Raw genomic sequence first — 25,716 nt, forward strand, 5'->3', positions numbered from 1 at the left:
TGTTTCTTTTGGCCAGTGTTTAGAAGCATTGCAGACACATGTCAGCTTGTTTTAAAATGGTGTCAAGTAGAGTGAACAGTGCTCCTGATGGTGGACAAGCTGCCCAGGTGATAGACCAGTGGGTGGTTAGTGTTAGGGCTCCTGGACCTTAGGGTCTACTGAAGAACTTGTATTTGCTGTTTGTGAAGACTCTGAACACTGGGCCCAATTCATTACAGATTGCAACTGCAAAAGCACAGTCAGCCAATTGTTGTGTACTGTTCATGCATCGCAATGCGCGACTGCTACACTGCGATCACGCATAGCAGGGTAAGCCATCACAGCTTGATTGACAGGTAGTCAGCATTTTGGGGTGGTGATGGGGGAGTGGTCGAATAAATGCAGGCGTGCCTGTGTTTGAACACCATTGCACGGGCATGCATAAATTAGCCACTGCGACGGCATATGCAGCTTGAGTACTTACTGCGTAAAACAAGGTTAACAATTTCTGAGTAAGGTCAGACCTGCTGTAATTCTGTGTGAGGGGCTCACATTACCAATGTATACGCAGGACTGCAAGGTTTTATGGATTTGAGATATTGGTAGTGGGAGACACCATCCTGGCTGTGCGTCGGCTTTGTGATTGCAGTCATTAGCATATTTTCGCAGACCTACGTGCGTAATCGCAGCTGCATTAGTGATCCGTAGTGATTGTGTATGTATATATATATATATATATATATATATATATATATATATACATACACAATCTCAAAAGTCACACATGTTGATTATTGAATTTAGGTATTTCAATCAGTATTTTTTTTTGAGACACGTCCTTTTTAAGCCCAGGCTATCCTTTCCATGGTTCTGGCCCGAACGAATATCATTAGTATAGTATACTGCTCAATCTTAGATCCAGACTGGGAATTACGACATTGCAATCGTGCAGTCATTTCTGTGATGTGCCTACACTGAACGATCAGTCGTTCAGTGTAGGCACATCAATCATCCCCGAACATGGTCAACCTGGCGACGTAGTCAGGTTGACCAGCATGTTCAGGCGATGATAGATGTCAAAAACGACCAGCAGGCGCGCGCATGGCTGGTAATTTTTGACATTAAACTGCCCAATTTGCGGCCGATTAGCAAGCGACTGAACGATAACGATGTCGTTCAATCGCTCTGTTTAATCGCGTAGTGGATACGCGGCTTTAGCCTGACAACCTGAGCAGAAAGTACTAGACTTCCCTCTATCAAACTTAACTTTAGCGATATTCCCTTTATCACACATAATGTTCTCCAGGTAATACATACTAACAGTATAAATACTGATGTACCACACAGTAAATATATCCAAAACATAATTTTCAATAAATATCTGAGATAGATAATTTGTCAGATACTTATCTAAACTCACACATGGAGTTTCTGAGGAGAGAAGAGCTTTGCAGTCTTCATCAACAAATCCACTCTTCAGCTGCTGGACTGAATAATTCACAGGGTTAGTCCTCTTGTCTATTTTTTTTGCATTTCAGATTAGCCAGATGCCTTACCTCAGCGAGTTATCCTTATTCTGGGGGTAGGCAGTGAGCACATCTGTCTCAGTCAGCCCTCTCAAATAGGGTGAGGGGCTTTTTGCAGATAATCCAGCCACCCTACTTTTCCATAGGAGGGTGGTCTGGTCTGGTCTCACTTTCTGGATGCGGCTTCCTGTTCTGTAATGTCACCGCTCTGCATCCTGGGAAAGCCTGCTGCCCTTCCTGTCGGTTGCTGCTATTTCCTATGTGGCTAAAGAACCTCTGTGACGTATCCACCACGTGACCGCTGCAGGAGGCTGGACCGCTCCTGCGTTACCATCCACTAGGGCATAGAGGGGGAATAAATATTTGTGGCGAGCGCAGCGAGCCAGCGAGGGGACACTTTTGGTCTCCAGTTAGCATCCCCACCCCTCCCCCTTTCAGGCCAGGTCACGTGGGTGTGACATCACAGGTCCATCAGCCTTGTATAGTCTAGACCTAACCCTTCCCTGTCTGTGTTTGCAACGTCCTGTCTGCTGCTGTAGGTGGAGTGGGGTGCGCCTGGCTACGTCCCTCAACTCCCGGGGACCACACCACGGCACCTCCCGCCCTGTCTATTCGCCATCTCTGCCCCCCTTCAGTCTTCCAGCCTAGCATCTGCTCTGCTGCGGCCCTCGAAGAACCTGCGGTCTCTGCCATAGGTAAGGAGGTACAGTTGCACTCCACCCAGGAACCTACACCAAAGGGTTAAACCAGGGAAACCAGAGGGATAAGCAGGGAGAACAGAGAGGAAAAAAAATATACCAAGCTAACTTAGCACTGACCTACTCCTTCAGCACTTAATGAAAAACTGAGGAGTTAGAGGGGAGGAGCTTTTATACTGCTAAAAAAAATGAGCTCAATAAGTGTTGACGCCTCTATCCCGCACTAACCTAGTGTTCATTCTAGCTCCCTGCACCTGTTAAAACCATTGCCATTCCTCTATCCTGCCTGGAGTGTCACACTCTGCTCTGGTGCTTCTACCAAACAAACTGCTTAATCTCAGCAGTTTGTTGCATCAGCTTAGTGTGCTAGAACCACCAGAGCAGAGAGCAACACGCCAGGCAGACCAGAGGAACTTTATGAGTTGTGACAGGTGCAGGGTGCTAGAATGAATACTAACCCCATGGTCATGAGTCCCCCAGATGCAGAAAAGAGAAAATCTGTTTTATTACCATTCTGAAGAGTAATGACTTGCACCTTTAGCAACCAAACAGGTATCACACATTTATCAACTTAGTAGTTAGAGTAGTACAAATTAGTTCAATGGGCCTGATTGGGAAATGTTCACAACCTTGATGGTTTATGTACATGACACATGCAAATTTAGTTTGAGATGCTGAGGCCATTTGGGGGCATGGAAGGGGCGGCAACGGCCAGCAATCTCGAAAACCGGTTTTCAAGGCATGCTGAGGCCAGTGTCTGTGTCTTCTAATGCAGCCTCATTGGCCCTGGCAGCGTGAAAACACTGACCAACCTGAGGGTTACTCAGCTGGCAGATGACACAAATGCTACATCTTCAGAAGCAAATCAGAGAAGCAGACAGGAGGCGTCTATTTACACAGAACACCTCCTGCAGCATTAGCTTATTATTGCAAAGCTGCAGAAGCTATGCAATTATTTCCTGTTTTTTTCTTTAACAATATACTATTGTAAAAAATAAAACAAAAAAATTCAACTTCACATCTAAAACAAATCTTTTGAGAGTGAAATCTTGCAGGGTCCTGTAGAACTTAAGATTTTTTTTTTTTTTATTCATATTACTAAAATGTATATTTTGTAATGCAGGATATATATTGTAGTAGTTAAAATTATATTAAATATAGCTTCAAAATAATACGTATAATTAAAAAAAAAATACAAATATGCATACAGAATTCTTTTTATTAACTTAAATCTTGTAGTACTGGAACTACTAGAAAAAAGCAGAGTAAGAGAAACTAAAACTGCCTTAAGGTTCAGCCATTCAAAATAGACAAAAGTTTCTTTTTTCCAATAATGTAAAGAATTCAGAGTATATAGCAAGAACAGGAATAAATTCATACAACAGAATATACAAAAACATGTTGAAAATTTTCTCTTATCTACTGATTCATTTTTAATATAAACACGAATATTTTTATGAATAATTTACACACAGCATGTAATTTTAATCTAACAAATTGACCATTTTTTTCTTAAAACAAGAAAACTTGGATTTTTTTTTTATTTGTATTTTTTTTATTTAGCAATGCATCAATTCCATAGCTTTATTTTTTATATTTTTTATGTTTAATATTTTTTTTCCCAGAGGTAGTGAGAATCTCTGGCCAGTACTTTCCTTTCTGAAGCCTTACTGGATTGGAAAGCAGAAAACTGAAAAAAAAAAAAAAAATATCTGAAATATTGAGGAAAGCAGCTGGAGGTGGATAGTAAAACCCGTTTGCTCTTGCAAACATTTCACAGAACCTTTATCCTTTTGGCAGAGAATAAATTGATGCACTCCGTCTTTTTAGGATGGCAACATAACAATTCCAACAGTGCAATGCTTTAAATACCAATCCAAGCAGTACAGTCCATGCAAACTATATTAAGTTCCTACATCTATTTTAACAAACCACCCCTTTCTATTCTGCTGCCATCCAGTGAAGGTTATAATGTCCATTGTGTTAGCTGTAGTATACAGTAAAAGTTAACAGACCAGTATAATTCTCCCCAATATAACCAGAGGGTTATGTTTAACAATTAAAGCAGGGAGCTGAAGATACAGAACTGTTCAAATGTTAATATAAATAAACATGAGGGTGTCATTTTTGGCAAGAAGCTCAGAATCCTTACAATGTAGACAGACATTGCAGTGTGTGCACCTATCTACACATTACATAAATACTAACTGGGACATTATAAATATAGCATTCTAACAAGAACATGGCAGTCACTAAGGAGTGTTACGCTTTCAGTAATCTACACATCTCTGTAGAACTGTATTGTTAGTTACAAAATGCAGTGAGCCACAGGATTGCTACTTGTAAACCAGAATGTTAAACACACACACACACACACACACACACATATATATATATATAATTTCAAAAGACTACCCGTAATTTTTTGGACCTAGCAGTCCCATTGAAAAATATTAGTTAATAAATAATTTATGATTACAAAAGAGTAATACAAGCTACTGTAATTTCAGAAAGAATTACTAAACTAGAATGTGCATGGCTTTCTGGTTTGGCACTTTTGTAACCTCTAGTATGGAAGGTACGAGATGCAGTTTGGGGGGTTAATCTGTGACCTCATTCTAGTTAGCTGCTTTACTAACCACCGTCCAATACATATGCAAGTAGTTTAATTACCTTTATTTAAGGCTCATGTACTCATTCATGTAGCACCTACTAATATATATTGCTAAACTGTAAACTGAAATGTGGGTCACCAAAACGATAAAAAGATCCATATGCTGTCTAATGTTAACTTCAATCCTACTGTGTACATTCCGTTTAGAATATTAAAAAGGGGAAAAGTTAAGAGCAAATGGGATCACAGGAGCCGTTCTCTTCAAAACTATTAGCCACATACAAAATTATTCATGCTAAAGCATGCATCTGGTCTCACGTTGTCCTATTTGTAGTAAGTATAGATATCACTAACATTTTTAATTTTGGTGATTTTACTTAACATATGTATTTGGAAAAATTATTTTCCCTTTATCTGGTTTAGTTTCTTGAGTTATAATGGTTATTAAAGAGGCCAAAGTTCTGTTTTTATGTAAACACTGCCAGAATAGGGGAAAAACAAAACACACATTATTAAATTGTTTTCTTTTGTCACAAAAAGAGAGCAGTGTTCCGATCACAATACTAGTGTGAATTACTCCCAGTTTTATCCCATGATGTTAGGTGGAATAACAAATGGACGCCTCCGCAAAGTTTATTTTGGACAATTTTCAGCGGAGAAAAAAAAAAATAAGTCAAGCTTAAACCTTCTTATACAAATACTGGCAAGCAAGACTGTGCATTACATCAAGTTGAATTAATTAAACCCATTTTTAAGTGGTTAATTTCCAAGACTGCCAAATTAACAATTTATTTTCCAAAGTCAACAAAATCTTGTGTTTCAAGTAATGCTGGCTACACACTAGCATATAAATTCTGCTGATACGATAAACGCTCTGATCCAACAGAGCAATTATTGGATCGGTATGTACCTGTACACACTGAGCAATTTCTTGCTCAGGGCCAGATTCAGAGCTATACGCAAACCCCCGTTTCGTAGGCGTGTCGAGGCAAGGGTCAGCGTCTTCCGATGCAGATTTTCTGGCCCTGGTAGAGTTCCAGCGGCCATTCTGAGTAAGCTTAGGCTTATTCAGATGGCCGATGACTGATGGAGGTCTTCGGCCGCAGCACTCAGATCTGCAATGATGGCAGTGGGTGTCTTTAGCCTTCAGACGCCTCCTGCGGCATTAGCTTTTTTTTTTTTGCTGCTGCACCCAAAGATGCTGCAATGCAAATAGTGTACAACTCTGAATCAGGCCATCAGTGTGTAATACCTTCAGATGTCTCAACGTGGGGCAGGTTGGCAACAAGATAGTGAAAGCAGAACGCTATCTCGTTCCTGACCTCCCGATCTGATCGTTGCAGGATTGTTTGAAGCCATTTATCAGCTAATGCTCCTGCATACGCACTATACAATTATCAGGCTGATCAGTCAATTATTGGCTGATCTGTCCGATAAGTGTATAGTGTGTAACCGGCTTAACACTCAGCAACCAAATATTCCATAAGTGGTAGTTTATGTTTATTTATTACCATGTGGCCCGTCTTGTACACCATTCTGAGCTGAAATTATCTTAAGTCTTGCATACTGTGTACATTTGTATTTTGTTTGCCCGTGACATTCCTAACTAGGGGGAATATAAGTGCCTTTTAACCAGAATGTTGGACAGCAAAATACAAGTAGATCATAGAAGTTCAAAAAACAGTTCTGTATCTTCTGTTCCACTGGTCAATAGACATGTACTTGCCACCTGAACATACAGTGTGTATCCATTTGGGACAAAGATGAGCAAAACAATGAACTGCCACAGTATCTTTAATTTAAACTTTGTGGAATGGGATGTGGTTCTGAGTTTTTCTAGCATGTTTTTGTTTAAATATTATACAACCAGCATTACCTTGCCAAATCAATTTGTGTAACAATCACATACGTACAAAAATACATATACACACACACACTGAAATATGATGCTGGCATTGAAAGGAGAGCAAAAACAAAAGTGAATAAAGCCTCTAAGGAACAGAGACCATAGTCATTAATGGTCAATACATATAGTTTGGTGGCCACTTACAATGCACATTTACCGCAATAGTACACAACAAAAAAAATTAAAAGATAGACAACCCAATTTTTTTTGCTTGTCATTTGTTCTTTAAAAAGTAGTATTTTTCCAATAACCACACCCATTTCAGATAGGATGCTAGATTCGTAGTTAGATTACAAAATGTAGCTAAAGATTCTCAATAAGGACAGACCCTACATGATGGATCAGAGGACACAGAATCCAGAGACAACCAGTGCATTTGAATGAAGATAATGAAATGGAAACTTCCGAAATCTATCACAACAGACAAATAGTAAACCATTTTTTTGTATCCGTTGCTCTGATGATGACTGCACAATATAAGCACACATTACATCTGTACTATACCTAAGTTGTAGGGCCAAGGAAAGATGACATGGCAACTGGGAGCCCCAAAGAGCGCTTATACTGGCCTGAACTTGAAGGACAGATGTAAAATTATTTTTGTTTGCACACTGACAAGCTATAAGTCTAGGGCCTACATGCCTGAAAGCAGACTGGTAGCACAATACCATGGGCATTCAAAATGATCACTTCAAAAGGCAACATCCTGAGCAAAAACAAAGATGAAAAATCACACGCTCAAAGCTACTTATTGGTTGTCATATCTAAGCCAACAGGGACAGCCTTGTGCAAACAAACAGCTTTTAACACTGCTCTGGTGACCTTTTTACCAAGAAATCTTTTCAATGCTGCACTTTCAAACCATTATGGCCACAATAAGATGGATGACTACTCCTTCAAAACAACTATTCTTTGACACCTCTGATCTTGTACTAAATCCTGCTGACAAAATGTACCTGATACTTCACACGTTGGAGGCGAATAATTTTTTTTCTTAACCAATACCGTGAAAATGCAGACTATGAATTCACTAGGAGGCACAAAGTGCCTCACACCCTCCGTAACATTACTGGTTCCTAATAAATGCTGCCAAAGTCTCAAATTCTCAATTTTTCGCCAACTTTCCCTTAAAAAACAATCTGGAGCCAAGGCAATATCAAACAAGGGAAAATTCAGTTTAAAAGCATGTATGTGTCTGCCATTATATGACTACATTTATTCAGAGATTTTAAATCTTAACACTTTATACCAAACTTGTATACCTGACTCAATCTGTGTTGACAATGACTGTTCAGATTCAATGCCTGAAATAATTAATTTTTATAATTTTTTTAAACATTGAAAAAAAATAAAACTTAAGAATAATATTTCCAAGCCTAGCCCCTCTGCTCTGTCAGGTTATGCAATGGGAAAGAGCCAAGTTATATTTTTTGCTAACCGCAAAGATACTATAAATCGTCATCTCTTATGCAGAGCTATCTCATCTACTTATCTCCACTAGTGAGTGGCGGTTACTGTAGTGAAGGTCCATTTTACAATCTTCCCCTGCAGGACAAATAGTGCACCCTGTTGAAAGTACAAAACGAAAACGAAAAACAAAAATCTATTTCAGAGTAACTTTGAGGCTTTAATTAGAGTGCTCATTAAATCGGTGATTATCCCTTGTATTCAGAGATGAAGTCATGAAGCCGTTTTTTTTTTTAATTTTTTTACTATCCATACAAAAAAAAAAAAAAAACAGAACAAGGACACACAACTTGGACAGTTTTAAACAAAACCCTCATAGTTGATTGCGATCTGAAGAACCTGTTTAGCAGTATGTGAGATACACAGAGAGGGAGGAGAGGAGATTACCATGTCAAGAGGTCATTAGTGAAACATTAAAATGAGGTGCACTTCATTCTTATTTATATTCTGACATCACATATACCTATAATTAAAATAAACCACCCACCCCCCAAAAAAACATCCCATTTAAATAAATGTAACATTAGTACATCAATATTACCTTCAAAGTGTGACAATGCAATCTATCCATAGGCAAAAGCCCTTTCCTCTTCTAAATTCAACACTAGCCCCAGTTAACAAGACTGTCACTAAATTAAATGTATTGCTAAAAATTTGGGATGCATATATAACTTTTGGGTCCCTACCAACTGATTTGATGAGTAACTTGCATAGAAGATTCCCAGCTGTGAGGCCTTAACTAGAAAAGCAGCATATATTCAATCAAAATGCCACAGACAGCTAGAGAACCAAAGGTTGCCAACTCCAAATATTAAAAGAGCTGATTACAAGCAAAGGGGGATTACATACATTTTCCTGTTCGTGCTGAATGGCACACGGGCGACTCTTATTTTTCTAGTTGTTACTGTTATTATGCTGAATTATAATTCAGACCGGATACAGCATAGTTTACAAAACCTGTTCCAAAATGTGTAGGGAAAATAGTTAGCTTCTCAAGACATTACCTTGCTGTATACACATATAACTAATTAGGTTACTAGCATATCATTAGCATTTCAGGTGATTTCCATATGATACACTGATGTCACTAATATATATGTAATGTCCTGATAATCTCATAATTAAATCTAAAAGTACAGCCAATGCCTACTCACAGTGGAGGATGTGGATTTAATTTATGTGAGAATGCAGGTCAGTAGGAACACACAGTGCCCTCTGCCTCAATGTTATTACTAGTTCCATCTTAATATTGGATCGGTGCACAAAAAGGCTGCCTTCACTGTGCTTGGGCAGCAGTTAAGACATTAATGTCATCAATTCATTAATCACTTAAGATAACAAATGAACAATGCCTACCTTAAGGAGTTGTTTGTATCAAGCGATTCTCAATAATGTGATTAACCTTCAATTTTTTTTATTATTTATGCAAAAGAGAACATGCTATCATGTACATTATTAAAGGGTAGACAACCTTTGAAACGCTCACTGGCTGAACATCATGGATGATGTAGTTCAACAATAGCTGGAGTGGTGACAGGTGACCATCTCTTCATCTAAAGAGATGACAATGTTTGGCTAGGAAATAAGCATCAGTTTAATGGACATTTTTTTTTTACATTTAATTTTTCTTTTGAGGAGCAGTTTAATAAACTTACGTAGTACATAATTTTGGCAAGGTCACATCCAAATAATCAACAAAGCAGTTACATCCTGTGAAAAACTTGCACCCCAATACGCCCCAGTAAAATGGAATGGCAGATCACCTCTCCCTCCTCTCAATAACAGCATTTTGTGGTTTGTGTAGAGTATGAGGTTACCGGGTTCTATGGTTTATTGTCAACTGTTGATAAATGTGAGATGTACATTTTTTTTCATTTTTATATATATTTATATTTATATAGATATTTACACATATAAAAAAATAAAGAGTGAGGTAGATAAATGTTTGGGAAAAAATATTGAAAACTGTCCCCTGTCATTTACAAAAAAACCAACAAACATTATCTTAATATATAAGAATGAGTTGGGGCATTTTTACAGTGACCAAAACCAATAAGAACAATAAATAATAATAAAAAAAAAAAAAAGTTGAAATCCTACATAGAATACCTTCTTAAATTTAAGGGTTGCAGGGTAGGAAAAATGTACAAGACAAGCCAAGATTTGTTACGGTTCAACAAGAAAATAAAATGCATTACTGAAGACATTCAAATTTTAGATAGTTTTTTTACTTTTTCTTTTTCAGTCACAATGACCAATTAGTACTGAAGCTTTTATGAATATAATAATAAAAGAAAAAAAAATTCCATCCAAAGGAAATATCGGGGCTTATTTAAGAACATGATGGGTGGCACCTAAAAGTGGAGTAGCAGATAGCATTCCAATTACAGATGTCATTTTTGCACACTAGTAGGTCATTAAACAAGCTCCATTCCATTATGTTTTTGTGTGTGCGCAAGATTAGTATTTTGGTCTAATGGTGAATTAAGATCCACACTTTGTGACACTTGTCAGTGATGCAAACAAATATTGGGTTATGAGCCCCATGAAGGCAGTCTATTTGCTAGATCTATACCCAGGGCTATCAAACAGATATTTTTAATTAAAACATATTTACAGCGAAGTAGATGAATTATCAAGAACACTACTGAAATTCTTGCAAAGCTTAAATACTTCAATCTGTTTTTTGTTGTTTTTTGTAACAAAGCGGCTCGCAAACATTTGCCAATGAGGACTCTTGCTCTACTGGTCATAAATAATCAAACAATATATTTTATTTGAATAAAAAGTTTTAGAATGTTATCTGCACATAACTAGCAATTAAGGGGAGTATTTTACAGGACGATGCATCACAAAACATTTTTATTGCTCAGACCGTGATTTCTTTGGTGTACAAGAGGAGAGTTAGGTTAGTTATTGTATTGTCACAATTATTATTATCCTTTATTTTTAAAGTTAAATGGTATATGAGCGAATTATTTTTTAGGATTGCATGCACAGCTATAGTGCAATGTTACTCTCATTTAAACAGAATTGTGTGCATGAATAAGGATATAGTGAAAAACATCCATATATAGAACTGGGGGTAATTTAAAGATTCCAGTACAGTTTTAATACCTCTCTAGTTAAGCACAAGGGTATACAAGCAGACAATGCAAACATAATGAGCCAAGCATAGGAATATTCGGAGGGGTGGTTATAAATATTTGCGGCAACATTTTGATAATGGTTTAACCCCCAGTTGTGCTTTAAAACTTTTTTTTTTTTTTTACATTTTGCATATAGATGCAGTGAGACACAAGGTAGGCATACCACGCTAGAGGAGTGATAGGCTGTATGAAATCAGTTTAATTTAGTATAATTTGGTCTGTGCAATAATTACAGTTCGTTCTTGGGATGGAAGTTTTTTTTTTTTTTCAATTCAATAATAAATGCTCCCAAAATAAGAGACTTAGGGCTTGTTCACACCTATTTGCTTTTTTAATGCTTTTCATATGTTTATACATGAAAACCACATTTTAAAAATAAGGACAAATAAAAGTAGAGGGTGCCGTTCTAAAATTTTAATGCAGTCTTTAAAATATTAGAACACAGAGCACCCTAGGTGCGTAAGGGTGCTACCAGTAAAAAGATTGTACTGGTAACAGCACAATGCATGTATATAGTGCATGGAAAACACTTTAGAAATGCATCATTAAAGCATGCATTGGAGTTCAAGCACTTTTAGCCAATTTCCAAGCGCATATGTATGAACAAGCTTTTAAAAGCCTGGCACTGTATCCAAAAACTCTCACACACGTATGTACACACACACTGAAAACAGATCTAGAAATGCGTAAGCCATCCTGTAGCCACAGGCCAGTGAAAGGTTCTGGCACTAACAAGTGGAAGTACAGGGATAGAGAGAGGATCTACTTGAATATCAAAACGTGTTTTCTTGACCTGAGTTTTCGTTTGACGCATTGCAATATAACAGAATGAATGCTGTGTGAGAAAATGTGGGGACATAAAAATTATACACTGTATCATAAGACACTTTGCTCTGCCCCCACCATTCCTTCCTAGACACTTGGTTTTACACTAGAAAACCACAAAAAAAAAAACACGCACGTACAAAAGAAACATTAACAAATCAAAAGCTAATACTACAAATTTCATTTGCAGAAGGTGTCGAATGTGAGGAATCGAATGACGACACCAAGAGGGGTTACAAATGTGAAATAGCGCAGCACAACACAATTGTCCAAAATCTCCCAGAGTGAGTACAGAGTGAGTGTGTATGTGTGTAAGCCCTATGAAGACGAGGAGAGTTGATAGGTACATGAAAAGATGGAAGAGTAGACCTGAAGGTGCTTTTTTTTTTTTTTTAAGGTTTTTTTTTTTTTTAAGGTTTTTTTTTTTTTTTCTATCATAGATTACATACACAAAAGATAAAGAAAAAAAAAATAGCAGCCTTTTCTGTACAGACAGATGAATATCTGAACCATAAAAATTTTTATAAAAGGGACACAAAATGTGTATGTAAATGACGCTACGACCTCACATTGAACTGTAAGGACCTTCTACAAAGTCTTAGCAAGAGAGAAATATCCCCACTCCCATCCCTCCAAAAAAAAATAATATATATATATATATATGTATATAATGTATGAGGCGCAGGAATAGTGACTTCAGAGAGACGTGGAGCAGCAGGGCTTGCAGGAAAGTCTGATGTTCTAGAACATTCCAGCACACACAAACAGGATTTCACAATTCCAATTAAGACGGTCTACAAACCTGTACTGGATATGCCAATATCGTCTCCTGCAAAAGATCCATTTTTTTTTAAAGACTGTATTCTCCAATGATTCCCTGAAAGCAAAGGTTTGCACTTTGCGGTGTACCCCTGTCTGCATTTTTACATGTTGCTATATTTTGCCAGTTTTCTCCAGATTGTGTTATGTATATATATTTACAGGTTTAGCCCACCTCATTACACACGCAAAAAAAAATAAAATAAAAACCTTAGGTTTCAGAGTAAAGTTCCCCATTAAACAAAAACGTAATAAATTGTGTGCATGGGCTTGTGATATGAAACATGACTTCATACATCCGCACTGTCCATGCTGTAAAAAAAGAAAATAATAAAATAAAAATCTATTTGGCAAAGACTGGCAGAATGAAATAAATTTCTGGGTTGCAATATGCTTTAACTTTACTAAAGGAGTCATTTTAGAATAGGCCGAAAGTAGAAAGTAGTTTGCTTTCATCAGGCCCAAACCGTGAAAAATAAGTGCTTTCAGCCTTGGTGTGTGTGAGAGCAGGTACACGCTTACCGTGACACACAGAGTAAAATGAGGCATTGGTCTGACGTACTAGGTCCTTCCGTGAACAAGTACACCAGTGCCAACTCAACAGGAGGCTGAAGCCAAACCAAATGAGAAAGTGGATTAGTGTTTGCACGGATAAGGAGGGAGCCTCCCGTGTATTGTCCTAGAGGTACACAAAGGGCTGTACTTCCACAAGTGTCCGTCAGACCCCATGCCTGGATCAGCAGGCTGAGGACTGGGGAAGAGGTAGCGCTCTCTCATTCTTGCGCCCCCCATTCATGTGTGCGTACGGTTGCCTCTCATCAAAGCTTGCTCTCATGACAACTACACCCGGGCCATTCTCAGCTTTGTGTCCCACATGGTGCTCAGAGGTCTGTAGGGTGCACGATGGATCCAATGGAATGCTCTCCATGTTCTCTGCCTCCAGGTCTAATTCCTCTGTGTCTGGTGGTTTGTTCTCCTCACTGTAGAAGAATGACACCTCCCTGAATGCTGGATCAAGCTCATCTTTAATGCTGCTGATTATCTCCAGAAAGGAGGGCCTCATTTTGGGGTTGTACTGCCAGCACATGCGCATCAGTTCAAACCTGAAGGGGAAAAGAAAAAAAAGTTAGCTGCTACAACAAAAAAAAAAAAAGAAAAATAGTGTAACCCATTGGTAAAGAATGTATACAATAGGATTTTATTTTATTTTACACTGGCAGACATGCCTGCATGTCCTGTTGAAACAAGCTTAAATTAATAATTGGCCTTTGTCAAACCCTGTGCAATTACTGGAAAAATGTGTAAATTGAGTGTACGTCAACTTTGATAAGTCCTAAAAACAAAAGGGCAGCAATGAAACACGTTATGATAAAACCTTTACATTTATTAAGTGAATACTCACCCTACACAAACCCCTCTCTCCCCCTCCAAAAAGAAAACAAAGCAAAAACACAAACAGGAGTCAGCATGATTGACCGCTGGCCGTATGGCCGGCGGTTCAAATACCAACAGCGGCATCCCGGCAGCAGTGAAAATCCCGATCGTCCCAAGGTGAGCATTTCCTAACCTATTCTACCCCCTAACCCTAACCCTCCCTTAGGGGTGCTTAACCCCAACCTCTCCCCCCAAGTGCCTATCCCTAACCCCCCCCCCCCTCCGAGGGTGACTAACCCTTCCCTTAGCCTAAACCAAACCCTCCCCCCACCTGTGACTGTCCGCACCCGCTTACCTTCAATCGGTAAGCTGGGTGTCGGGAACCCGGCGTAGGTAATATGACAGGCGTCATTTAACCCCTTGCCGGTATAAGCCAGCGGGTAAGCAGATGGTAGGGATTCCGTCCGTCGGCTTCCCGACTGCTTCCCCACACACATATACCACAGCTATTAGCCACACGGCAATACGCATTTCAAATTACCAGCATACTTACGGTTACATCACTAACTTTCCCCCTGCGTGTGAAGCCACAAATCTGTACAAAACATTTTAAATACTGATAGAACTACAAGCCAAACTAAAACATTCCCTACCAACATTATTAAACATGTCTGCTTTCCGAGGAAAAGTGACAGCTAGCCTGCTGCAGTGAGTAACGCTTCTGTTGCTGCAGGTAAACAATATTTCTAGTATGAAAGTTTAATTCAATGTTAACCTCCATCGCTTCCTGTAACTTCTAACTCTGCAATGCAACACTGCAGACAGCAGAAAAAAAAGAAATTTAGTATTGTTTATTAGAAAGTATTTTCTACAAAACTTTATTAAAAGCCTGTAACTGGGAGAACCACTTCCCTAACATTACAAACATTTAAAAACAAGCATTTTAGAAAAATCATCACAGCACGTATTATGGCCATGTCTATTTGCATGAGGGTTTGTTAAACAACAACAAATATGAAAGTCACCATGAACTGCATCCAATCATTTCACGTCAAGTCTGTATTTTCCTGTAAGTCTCTCTCATGCACACAGGATCTCTGCTGTACCCTTATGGCCCCTGCACGTGGGGTCCACTCTGGGGAAACCAGCCTAAGCTGAGAAGCCAGACGTCTGACATGTACATAGAGCTCTGTCACTTGACGCTCCCTGAGCCATTCCGTACTGACCATGCTTCCAGCTCTTGCCATAAATGGAATGCTTTTTAATCCCCCTCTTCCCCTCCCGTGTGGTTTAATACCTTGTTTACTGAATCTCAAGGAGGAGCTGCCTCCAGCACAGAGGAAAGGAATCATGTGCACATAAGCAAACCAGCCCCCCCCCCCCCCCAAATTGGAGGACGGAGATCTCTTTCAACCTCTAATAAATTTACAAATGGAAAACCTAGATAAACAGAACAAAAGTGTACTTATTGCTCAATATACGTACAATCTTACTTTGTATGCTGTGCAGTAAGCAAAGACAGGGGCATTTTAATTGCTAACATGTTTAGGAAAGCTCACAACTTAAATGTACAGTAGGCACAGACATCTTCCAAGAAGCCAGCTGCTGTTGTGCTACTTTCCTCATGATGTATAGTCAGCTGCTGCTAAGCTATAACCATAGAGGGTATTATTATGCGCCATGCATCATATGGCGTAGCGTACCATACAGTATGTAGGCCGCAGCCACCGTCTGCCATGCAAATCACCAAACACAAACATTTATGTTTCTACAAAAGAATTAAGAGGGAATGGCCTGCACATATAAATCAGCCCTCAGTTAAAAAAAAAAAAAAAGTTTATAATCCATCCTCTGTCTGCTTGATAGTGATACATTAAATAAACTGTTTAAGGTCAAAATGAACAGATGTGTGTTGAAACCAGGTTGCCCTGCTGAATATTCAAAGATGGTTGTTGTCTGCTCAGTTACTGTAGGAAACTATGATTCATACATTTATGATGCATGACTAAGAACTGTCCAGAACAAGGGCTATGTGATCTCCCCAGCCACAGAATCCCCCACAACTGATCATGAAGTGTGGCCAAGGCTTATGAAAATCCCCTAAAAGGACAATTAGTCAGCCGGGCCTCCCCCATCACAGGCCCCTTTATAAGAATCCAGTGATGCTCCTCATTCAATCACAGTGAGCACAAAAACAAACAAGTTTGAAGGCAGCTAACACACTGTCTGCACGGTCGTCGGCAAGAAGGGAGGAGGAGAACTGAAACATTAGTCTCAGGGAACAGACTACTTTACTTTTCTTTTGTATATAGATATACTCAGCCATCCGACAGAATACAGAGCATTTGGTCTCAATTGTCAAAAAAAAACTTCAGGAGACACTTCAAAGCCAGCATAGGACAGCTTTTCAGAAGATAGGGCCCACACCTGTACTGCACGTAAAACCCATAGACATAACAATAGAAATGGCACCACCATTTCTTCTCCTCCATTAAAAGTCCTTATTTCCTCTCTTGGATATACACATCCAAGTGGAAGCAGGACATGGTAGAACATGTACAAAATACACTCAAGTAGACATTATTACTGACATTCAACGTCCAGACATAAATTTCGTTCCATTTTGGTCCGAGGTTAGAAAGGTAATACAGACCATCACGGGCATCATGGTTCCAAAATAAACTAAATTTATGCTGCTGGATCTCCCACTTCCGCAACTCATCAAACATGTAAATTAACTAATTTTGCTGCATGCTGTAACATGGCAGATAGAACCTTACTGTCGGAGAACCAGATTGAGTTGATAAGAGACAAGCAATGGTGGTCCAGTTTGTGCCTAATGAATTTGGTTGCAAATTTGATCCGATGCTGCGTTTCTGGACGCAGCACCAAAGACCGGTGGCAGTGGATCAGAGAAGCCTCCTGCAGATTTTGCCTATTTTTGCAGACGCTGCATACAAAGATACCGTGGTGACAACATTTGCGTCCACCGTTGAATCTGGCCCAGTCTACATTATTACCATTTTTGTATTTTGTAAAGGTAAAATACAAAAACATTTTTTTGCAGAAGGCAATTGCTATTAAGTGTGCACTATTCATCCCTTATAGTATGGGCCTAGAAAATTTATTTATCATCATTTATTTATAGAGCACCAGCATATTCTGTTGCACTTTAAACTGATACTTAGCGAATAAAATTTAGGATAAAAAGCTAAAATAGTAACTAATGAAGTGACAAAGTGACTTGTGCAGATAAATATACTGAGATGATAGGATTGTAGCCTAGACACCTGCGAGAGAAGAAATGCAAAGATGCAGTAACGTACAGCATGTCTGGGCAGTTATCTGGCTTCTCCAGGAGTCCTCCTTCCATAACGAAGCGGAGAACCTGCTCGTTGGACATGCCGTGGTATGGCTGCTCTGCTAGTGTAGCTATCTCCCATAACACTACACCAAATGACCTACAGGGGACATAGAGAAATAGAGAACAGTGATTACACAAGCAGGGGAATCCTCATCTAATGTAAATGCTATTAGACATATATATCTGCTAATAAACAGCAGATCATACACATAGCCCCACACACTTAACACACACAAACCCTCTTACAGACATTAAACCCCTTCTATCCAACATCGTTACCCATCCCTAGCCCCTCCTATCCTCCATCCCCACATCAAGGCCATTGTCTATCCTCCCAAACCCATACACCCCTCTCATCAGGATCAACATTACCCACTCAATCCAATTCCACCCTCATCATTCTCCTCTCTGACCATCATCTCCCCTTTCTGATGACAACCAAAATGATTATTACTCTGCACTCTGGGCATGATTCAGACCCGGTCGCAAGCGCTGAGCGCTCGCAACCCGGGTCGATGGTGGCCCAGAGCGCATGCCCACGATGGAGCCGGCTCCATTGTGCGCATTCGCGAGACCCAGATAGCGTCGGGCAATTCGTCGCTCCGGGTCTCGCACCAAAGGGGGCGTGCTGTCGATGTTGAGTGACAGCACGCCTCCTTTGATGGGCGGGCCAGGGGGGGCTGCCCAGACGGAGGCGTTCGCATGAGAACGCCTGTCGTTTGGGGGCGGCCCCACTGACATCACAAGCGATGTCAGTGGGAGAGCTTTCGGCTCTGTTTGAGCCGAAATCTATTTGGGGCTTGCGGCAACAAGGGTCTCGTCGCAAGCACGATGGTCGCGATGGTCTTGACCATCGCGACCATCATTCTGGCAGCTCGCATTAGCTGTGGGTGGCAACCCACAGCAATGCGAGCGGCCAGGAGTCTCTCCATAAAAAAAAAAAAGACGCCCTGATTCAGAGCGAGCGCTCTGTCAGAGCGTCCGGCTCTGAATCAGGGCCTCTGCCTCTTCTCATTCACAAACCTCCTATGCACAGGCACATTAGCTACACCTTACTGCATCAATATTTAACATAACATGTATAATTATTTACACTCCCTCAGAAACCTGGCAAACTAATATGCATCCTCTAATAGCACCTCCTCTCCTTATACCGGCACCCTGCTGCTCCCCATTTATTCAGATGAAATCTGCCTCAGTTCCCCTCCAAGTACTTGTGTGTCACCGCCTAACAGGCTCATATATCTGGTTCTCTGAAATGCTGGTCTGTGAGTAGATGCCAGTCATAGCAGAGAGTGCAGTACTGGTTTCATTACACCCATGTACACTGAGCATTCTCCCCATATCACAGAACGGGCAAACAGAGCAAGGACAGATGTCCTGATACACACAGGACACGGTGTCTGTGAGCTAAACAGTAGGGCAATTTTTAAGTGTCATGGCAGCCTGTTATCTTTGAATATTTATCATAATTATCCCACAAGCCCTGCATAGGCATGAGAATGCAGCGCTACCCAGGACAAAACCAATACAAATATCTTGTTTTTTGTAATTGTACATAAACTTGGGCAATTAATTTTATTGCTACATCACAATACATTTCTAGCCGTGCTACCAGGAATGCATTCAGTATCACATATTACCAGACATCAGAGTGGGTGGTAAAAACACCATCCTTGAGGGATTCCGGAGACATCCAGCGCACTGGAAGGAGGCCTTTACCTCCCTTTCGATAATAATCCGTCTCATAAATGTCTCGGGTCATTCCAAAGTCTGGAGAAAAGAAAAAAAAAAAAAGACATGATCATGAGGAACAAACAAGATCCTTGTCCCCTGCATGCAGCACAATGCTAATTGTAAATGTATTATCATATTAGGCATATTTTGTATCATGGTGCTCCAAGTTCTGCTCGTGCATATGGAAAAGGTTTTCGTATAGCAACGCGAAACGTGCAGAATATCAAACAGAAGTAACACGTCTGAATGTTTCCATAATACTGCTTTATTAAAATATATATATATATATATATTTATTATTTAATAATTACACTATTTCTTCTAATGTGGAGACAATGTATATATAACATACACACACACACACACACACACACACACACACACACACACACACACACACACACAGTCTCCACATTAGAAATAATACTGTAATAATCTCATTTTAGGTTCTAAGGATGTATTAAATTGTCTCTATGACCAATAATTACAGGGGTTCTTTCTGTAAAAGTATTTGAAATGTTTGTGATCACTTGGTTTAAAAACTACTTGTTGCAGTATGTTGTCTCGGAATGGGGCCACCAAATTGTTGCAGCAGTGCTGCCATCGCAACATGCCGTGAGATGCATGTAGTTAACTATTCGAAGGTTTAACCATTGATGGCCTCCCAGTGAGCATGCACAGCAGACAGCTAAAGTTTGCACATGTGCAATGGAGCTCTGCTATCGACAAATAGTTTCTCCTTCCTGGTGTACAGCAGACGTGACGTCAGCAGTCAGTGTAAAGGAGCAAGTAATGGTAGCAACCATTGCTATCCCGGAAGCGAATAGGAAAAGCACATGCATCCTATCGGAAACCCTGAACATTGCCAACCATTTATTTTCATCCCCCATTCCACTTGTACATTTTGATGATGTACAACCGTAGATGCAAGCGGTCAGCAGTTTAATAAGCAATTTGGTTGCTATGCACAAGTGTGCATCACAAACATAAGAGTTGTATAACAATTGGGACAGAAGTGAGCAAATACAATTTAATATATATAGGGACGTGCGCACCTCCGGAGAGAGGCCCATCATCTGGGATCTGAGCAGATGAGGCAGCCCGTTCCACCTGGATCAGGTGTTGTAGGGGCCTGGGAGTGCAACTGAGTGATCTCCATGTCGAAGGTGGACACCATGTATCCCAAGGTCTGCATTGCAGCGTGAGTTGACACTTGGCGACTGTGGAGTAATCTGCGCACTCGGTGCTGTAATACAGAGATTATGTCTGCTGTCAGGAAGATTCTCTGAGCCTGAGAGTCCAGGAAGGCTCCCAGATGTAACATTCTTTCAGAAGGGATCAAGGAAGTCTTTTTCCAGTTGATCAGCCAACCGTGTGTTTGTAGAAAGGCACTGGTTACTTGTAGATGGCGGTGAACAATTCCTGGGCAGCTTGTTAAGAGCAAGAGATCGTCCAAGTATGGGAGCAGTCTGATCCCTGACAACGAAGATAGGCCGCCATAACTGCAATGATCTTGGTAAAGACCTGAAGAGCTGTAGAAAGCCCAAAAGGCAGAGCTTGAAATTGGAAATGTTGCTGTAGTACAGCAAACCAGAGATACTACTGATGAGAAGGCACTATAGGTACATGTAGGTAAGCATCCTGAATGTCCAGAGACACCATAAAAGTCTCCAGGCTTCATAGTCAGGACAATAGAGCGTAGGGTTTCCAAACGAAACCTGGGCACCCTGATAAACTTGTTCAGAGACTTGAAGTTGAGCCAATGAGACCCGTTGGGCTTTTGTAACCAAGAAAAGGGTAGAATAATAGCCCTTCCCTCTCTGTGAGGAAAGGACCGGTATTATTACCCCTGAGAGAAGTAAGGACTGAATGGGCCTTCTGTAGGAGCAATTCTTTGCTTGGATCCGTTGCAGGTCCTTTGCAAAAGAACTGCTGGAGGGGCCACCACAGGAATGAGGGGACTAATCTGTAGGAGACCAATTCTTTTACCCCAGGCGTCTGAGGTGGTCTGACACCAGAACTGGGTGAACTGAAGAAGTTGGCCTCCCACCCTGGGAGCCCCCAGGGAGAGGCCCACCCCATTAGGCTGAAGGCGTGTCCTCAGATTTGGTAGGTGTACGTATTGTAGCCCAGGTCTGTTTGGTGCCAGGCTTGGAGGCCTTAGTGGATGCCGAATGCAATCGAAAGAACCGAAAGGATAACATCTGAGGCTTCGTAGTAGATGCAGAGGGCAAGAACGCAGTCTTGGAAGCTGCCATGGTAGTCACAATCTTGTCCAATTCTGGGCCAAACAGGATCTCCCCAGAATAAGGCAGAGACTCCAAAGCCTTTTTGGAGTCTGAATCTGCTTTCCATGAGAGAAGCCAAACAATACAGAAGGCTACCACGGAAGTAGCAGCTGCCTTGGAAGTTAGGAGACAAGTATCCAAAGCCACCTCTCCTAAATAGGAGGCTGCATCTCTAATGTGAGATATGTAGGACAGCTGTTACCTTGAAGCATCAAAGGCAAATGCATCTAGGGCCTCTGCCCAACTCTCAATGGCCCAACTCGTCTTGCCAGGTTGTAAACCTGGCAGGACGAGTAATAGCTCCTGTAAGAGAGTATACAGACTTCAGGCAAGCTTCCATCCTTCTATCCGTAGTCTCCTTTAAGGAGGTTGCAGTGTGGATAGGTAAGGTAATGTTCCTGACTAGGCGTGTAACGTGGGAATCCACTGCAGGGGGAAGTTCCCATTTAGTGCAATCAGTAGCTGGAAGAGGTTAAAAGGAAATTAAGAGTTTAGGCAGCTGAAACTTTTTACTAGCTATATTCCATGCTTCACACAAATGAACAGATAGCTGATCCGAGTGAGGAAACTCTGGCAAATCTACTTTCTGTTGCTTAAATAGTGGCTCTTTTCCCTAGGAGTGGGTTCTGTCTCTTTGAATAGATTTTACAGCTCTTACAATTGCAGGTACTGTATATTCAATTTAGAGGGGGGCTCTTCCTCTCCCGAGGGTGAGTCAGAGTGAGAAATGTTTGCATCTTCTGCCTCCCCAGATGATAACTCTGAATCTGATAGCTGGTTGGACTGGGAAGATAACACAACAGATAACACAACACCCTTAGTAGGTTTACTAGGTAAGGGTCCTACTGCCCCATTTGTTGAAAGGCTGTAGAGATATTTGCCAGACTTTGCTCTAGAGGCAGAAAGCATGTCTACCCATGGGGGAGGTAAAGGATTCGCAGGGAGTATCTGCTGTGGCCATCCCATAGGGGGAGCTACCACAGGGACCGCTAGGTAGTCCACAATTTTGCCAACACCTGTGAAAAAGAAGTCATGGGGGGTCCTGAGGAGTGGATGCCGGGTCTGAGGGTCCAGGTGCCGTATAACAAGATGCACATAGACCATCTTGAAGGAGATCCTCTGAAGCTAAGCCTGCAAAACAGGACTTGCTAGGCACCAGAGTGGGAGCAGCAGGCTGCTGGTTATTCTTGCCTTTGCTAGACATAGCTGCAAGGATAATTGTAGCACACAATCTGGCACAGTGCAGTGAGCAACCCAGCTATATGTACAATATGGCTCAGTGTAGTGCGCAACACAGAAATACAGTATGTGATAGCCCTCACAAATATAGGTAGATGTGAGGTACAATGAACCCCCTATACCGTAGTATGCAAGGTTAGGATAAAAGAAAGGGAAATGTATAATCGGACAGTTGTAGGAAAAAATTAACAGAGCAGCGCTAGCACAAGTCACATACAATGCAGAGCATACAATATAACTGCAGTGGGCACTAAATTCAACTACAAAGACCTAAGTGGCTGGTAGGAAATAGCACTGTATAACCTGGCTCCTGGGAGAGGTATACAGGGAGACCGGACCCAGCGTTCCCGGAGATCTGAGGTGCAGAAAATGGCTGCCGTGTGTCTCTGAGGGGCCGGATGGTGAGGGAGGAGCAGCTCAGGGGCGGCAAGACCGCAGTGGAACGGCCCCCTGAGATGGGGGAGGAGCCGCAGGAAGAGGGCCTTCTCCCCTATGCCGACGTTAACCACTGGGTCCCTGGCCATAGTATTCTGTCCCCTGCACCAGTATATTATACCCTGGTGGTCTAGTAGAGTCCCGGACAAACCGGTCTGTCTCCTGAGACCATAGGTAAGACTGCGCATAGACAGGGGTCCCAGCAAGTGGGGACCCGCCTTACTTGTCCCCTTGAGTCCCGGCTGCAGTCTGGGGTCCGAGGAGCCTTGCTATCTAGGTCCCCCCGGAGCCCCGCCAAGAGTACCTAGCCGCGGGTTGGAGTAGCGGAGGGGTGATGGAGCAGCAGTGCAGACGTCCACAGGACTGTCTAGCGCTGCTTCCTCTATTATGAAAAGTGTAAATAAAAATAAAGCTTGGGGTGCTTCATAGCAGCCCCACTGTCCTGCCGGACACCAGCAAAACTGAGCTGCCCTCAAGCTGTGGACGGGGTATAGGGGGAAGAACCGAAGCATCCAGGGACAGGGACAGGGAAATGCTTTGCTGTCTCCCAGCCTCCCTATCAGCGGCTGCCGGCAGCTCTTGTGGAAAGCAGAAAAGAGAGGCGTTGCTTTTGAGGCACCAACCCAGTGCTGATTGGCTGTGATCTGCGAGCCTGGAATCCACGTGTTGGAGAAAGTAGGTCAGGGAAGAGCACTCAAATTGGCGAAATGTTCACCAAGGGCATACTAGTTTAAAAATACTTACATAATATACACTGAATACAGCCAAAAGTACATGGACACCCAATTGTCACACCAATTTGTGCTTGTTGAACATCTCAAATCAAAACTATGGAAATTAAATATAGTTATTCCCCTTTTGCTGCTATAACAGCCTACACGCTTGTTGGATTTTGGGACATGACTGTGGATATTTGCATCCAGCATTAGTGATGAGGGGCGATAAGGTTTAACCTGCAGCCGGTATTACTGTTGGTCCCAATAGTGTTTGATGGGGTACAGGTCAGGATCAAACTTCGCAAAAAAATTTGATGTACCTTGCTTTGTGTACAGTGGCAGTGTCATGCTGAAACAGTAAAACTGAAACACCAAACTGCTGCCACAAAGTTGTAAGGATACAATTCTCTAAAATGTCATTGTATACTGTAGTAATGACATTTCCCTTCAAGGGAACTAAGGCACCCAGGCCTTTATTCCTCCTCCTCCAAACTTAAGTTTGCGGTATGCAAATCAGATAGTAAGTTTTCTCCTGGCATCTGCCAAGCCCAGTTTTGCCAATCAAACTGCAAGATGATATAGTGTGATTTGTCACTCCAGAGAATGTGTTTCCACTTCTCCATAGTCCAATGGCATTGTATTATCCACCACTCTAGCCGGTATTTGGCATTGCACAGAGTGATCTGAGACTAGTTTGCAGCTGCTCGGCCATGGTAACCCAATCCATACTCTTGATGAACAGTTCTTGAGTGAACATCACTTCCAGAGAAAGTTTGGAACTCTGAAGGTGCCCACACACATAGCGATGTGCTCACGATCCGACAGTGTATGATTTCCTTTGAACTCTCCTCCGGCAGCTCCCCGGCAGTCCTACACATTGATTTGGAGTTCTACAGTATGTATAATTTCCTAAAAATATATTTATAAATATTTTATGGTTTAAAAAAATAATAATAAATAAAAATCTGTGATATTTACTGACCTCCCTGTAATGTTTATGGTTTCCCGTCATAGGAATAGTATGCTCCAGGTTACTCTTTGGTGTATTACACTTTATTTAGAAATATATATATGTCTACCATAGGAGTTCAAATCACTCCAGGATACTAAGATGATGTCATTTTAATAATAAATTATGCGGTTTCAAAATTTCACTCTGGTTTGGACAATTCTTACACAAGACTCATTATGGAGTAAAAGGTAAAACAATCTAATAGAGTGACTATTACTGTGGCTCTGAGTCAGCGCTGGAGACACCCCCTTTTTCTAACTATTACCTTTAAAGGCTGTCTCCTTCTCTCCTTAGCTGCAGGCACTAGGGTACTCTCCCACCTTGGGCGCCAGGCAACTACCCTGTCTGCTCCCAATCACAACACATACTATTGGACATGTAGCGCATTTGCTTCTTGTTCTGCAAGAATTATTTTGTCTACACCCCCTCCATCACTTAAGGTATTTAATGCCCATAGTCTTCAGTGAAGAAACCGGAGACAAACGAAAAACAAAAATAATGGGCTCCAACACAGTACTTAAGGGCAAGGAAAACGTAATTACAACAGTGTGGCTTTATGCGGCAATAA

General features: G+C 41.2%; 1 protein-coding gene across 1 annotated transcript in view; it reads right to left on the reverse strand.

Annotated features, from left to right (window-relative positions):
• Nucleotides 1-3,404: 3,404 nt before the first annotated feature.
• IGF1R (insulin like growth factor 1 receptor) overlaps nt 3,405-25,716 on the reverse strand; it is a 225,574-nt gene continuing 203,262 nt past the window's right edge. The window contains exons 19-21 of the mRNA XM_088452688.1: nt 19,365-19,494; nt 17,684-17,818; nt 3,405-14,086 (exon numbers count right to left, since the gene is read on the reverse strand). Of these exons, the coding sequence (XP_088308814.1) occupies nt 13,720-14,086; nt 17,684-17,818; nt 19,365-19,494 (632 nt within the window). The 3' untranslated portion in view covers nt 3,405-13,719. The remainder of the gene's footprint in view (nt 14,087-17,683; nt 17,819-19,364; nt 19,495-25,716) is intronic.

This window comes from Taudactylus pleione, unplaced genomic scaffold (assembly GCF_031769625.1).
Source record: "Taudactylus pleione unplaced genomic scaffold, aTauple2 ptg000556l, whole genome shotgun sequence".
Classification (NCBI taxonomy): domain Eukaryota; kingdom Metazoa; phylum Chordata; class Amphibia; order Anura; family Myobatrachidae; genus Taudactylus; species Taudactylus pleione.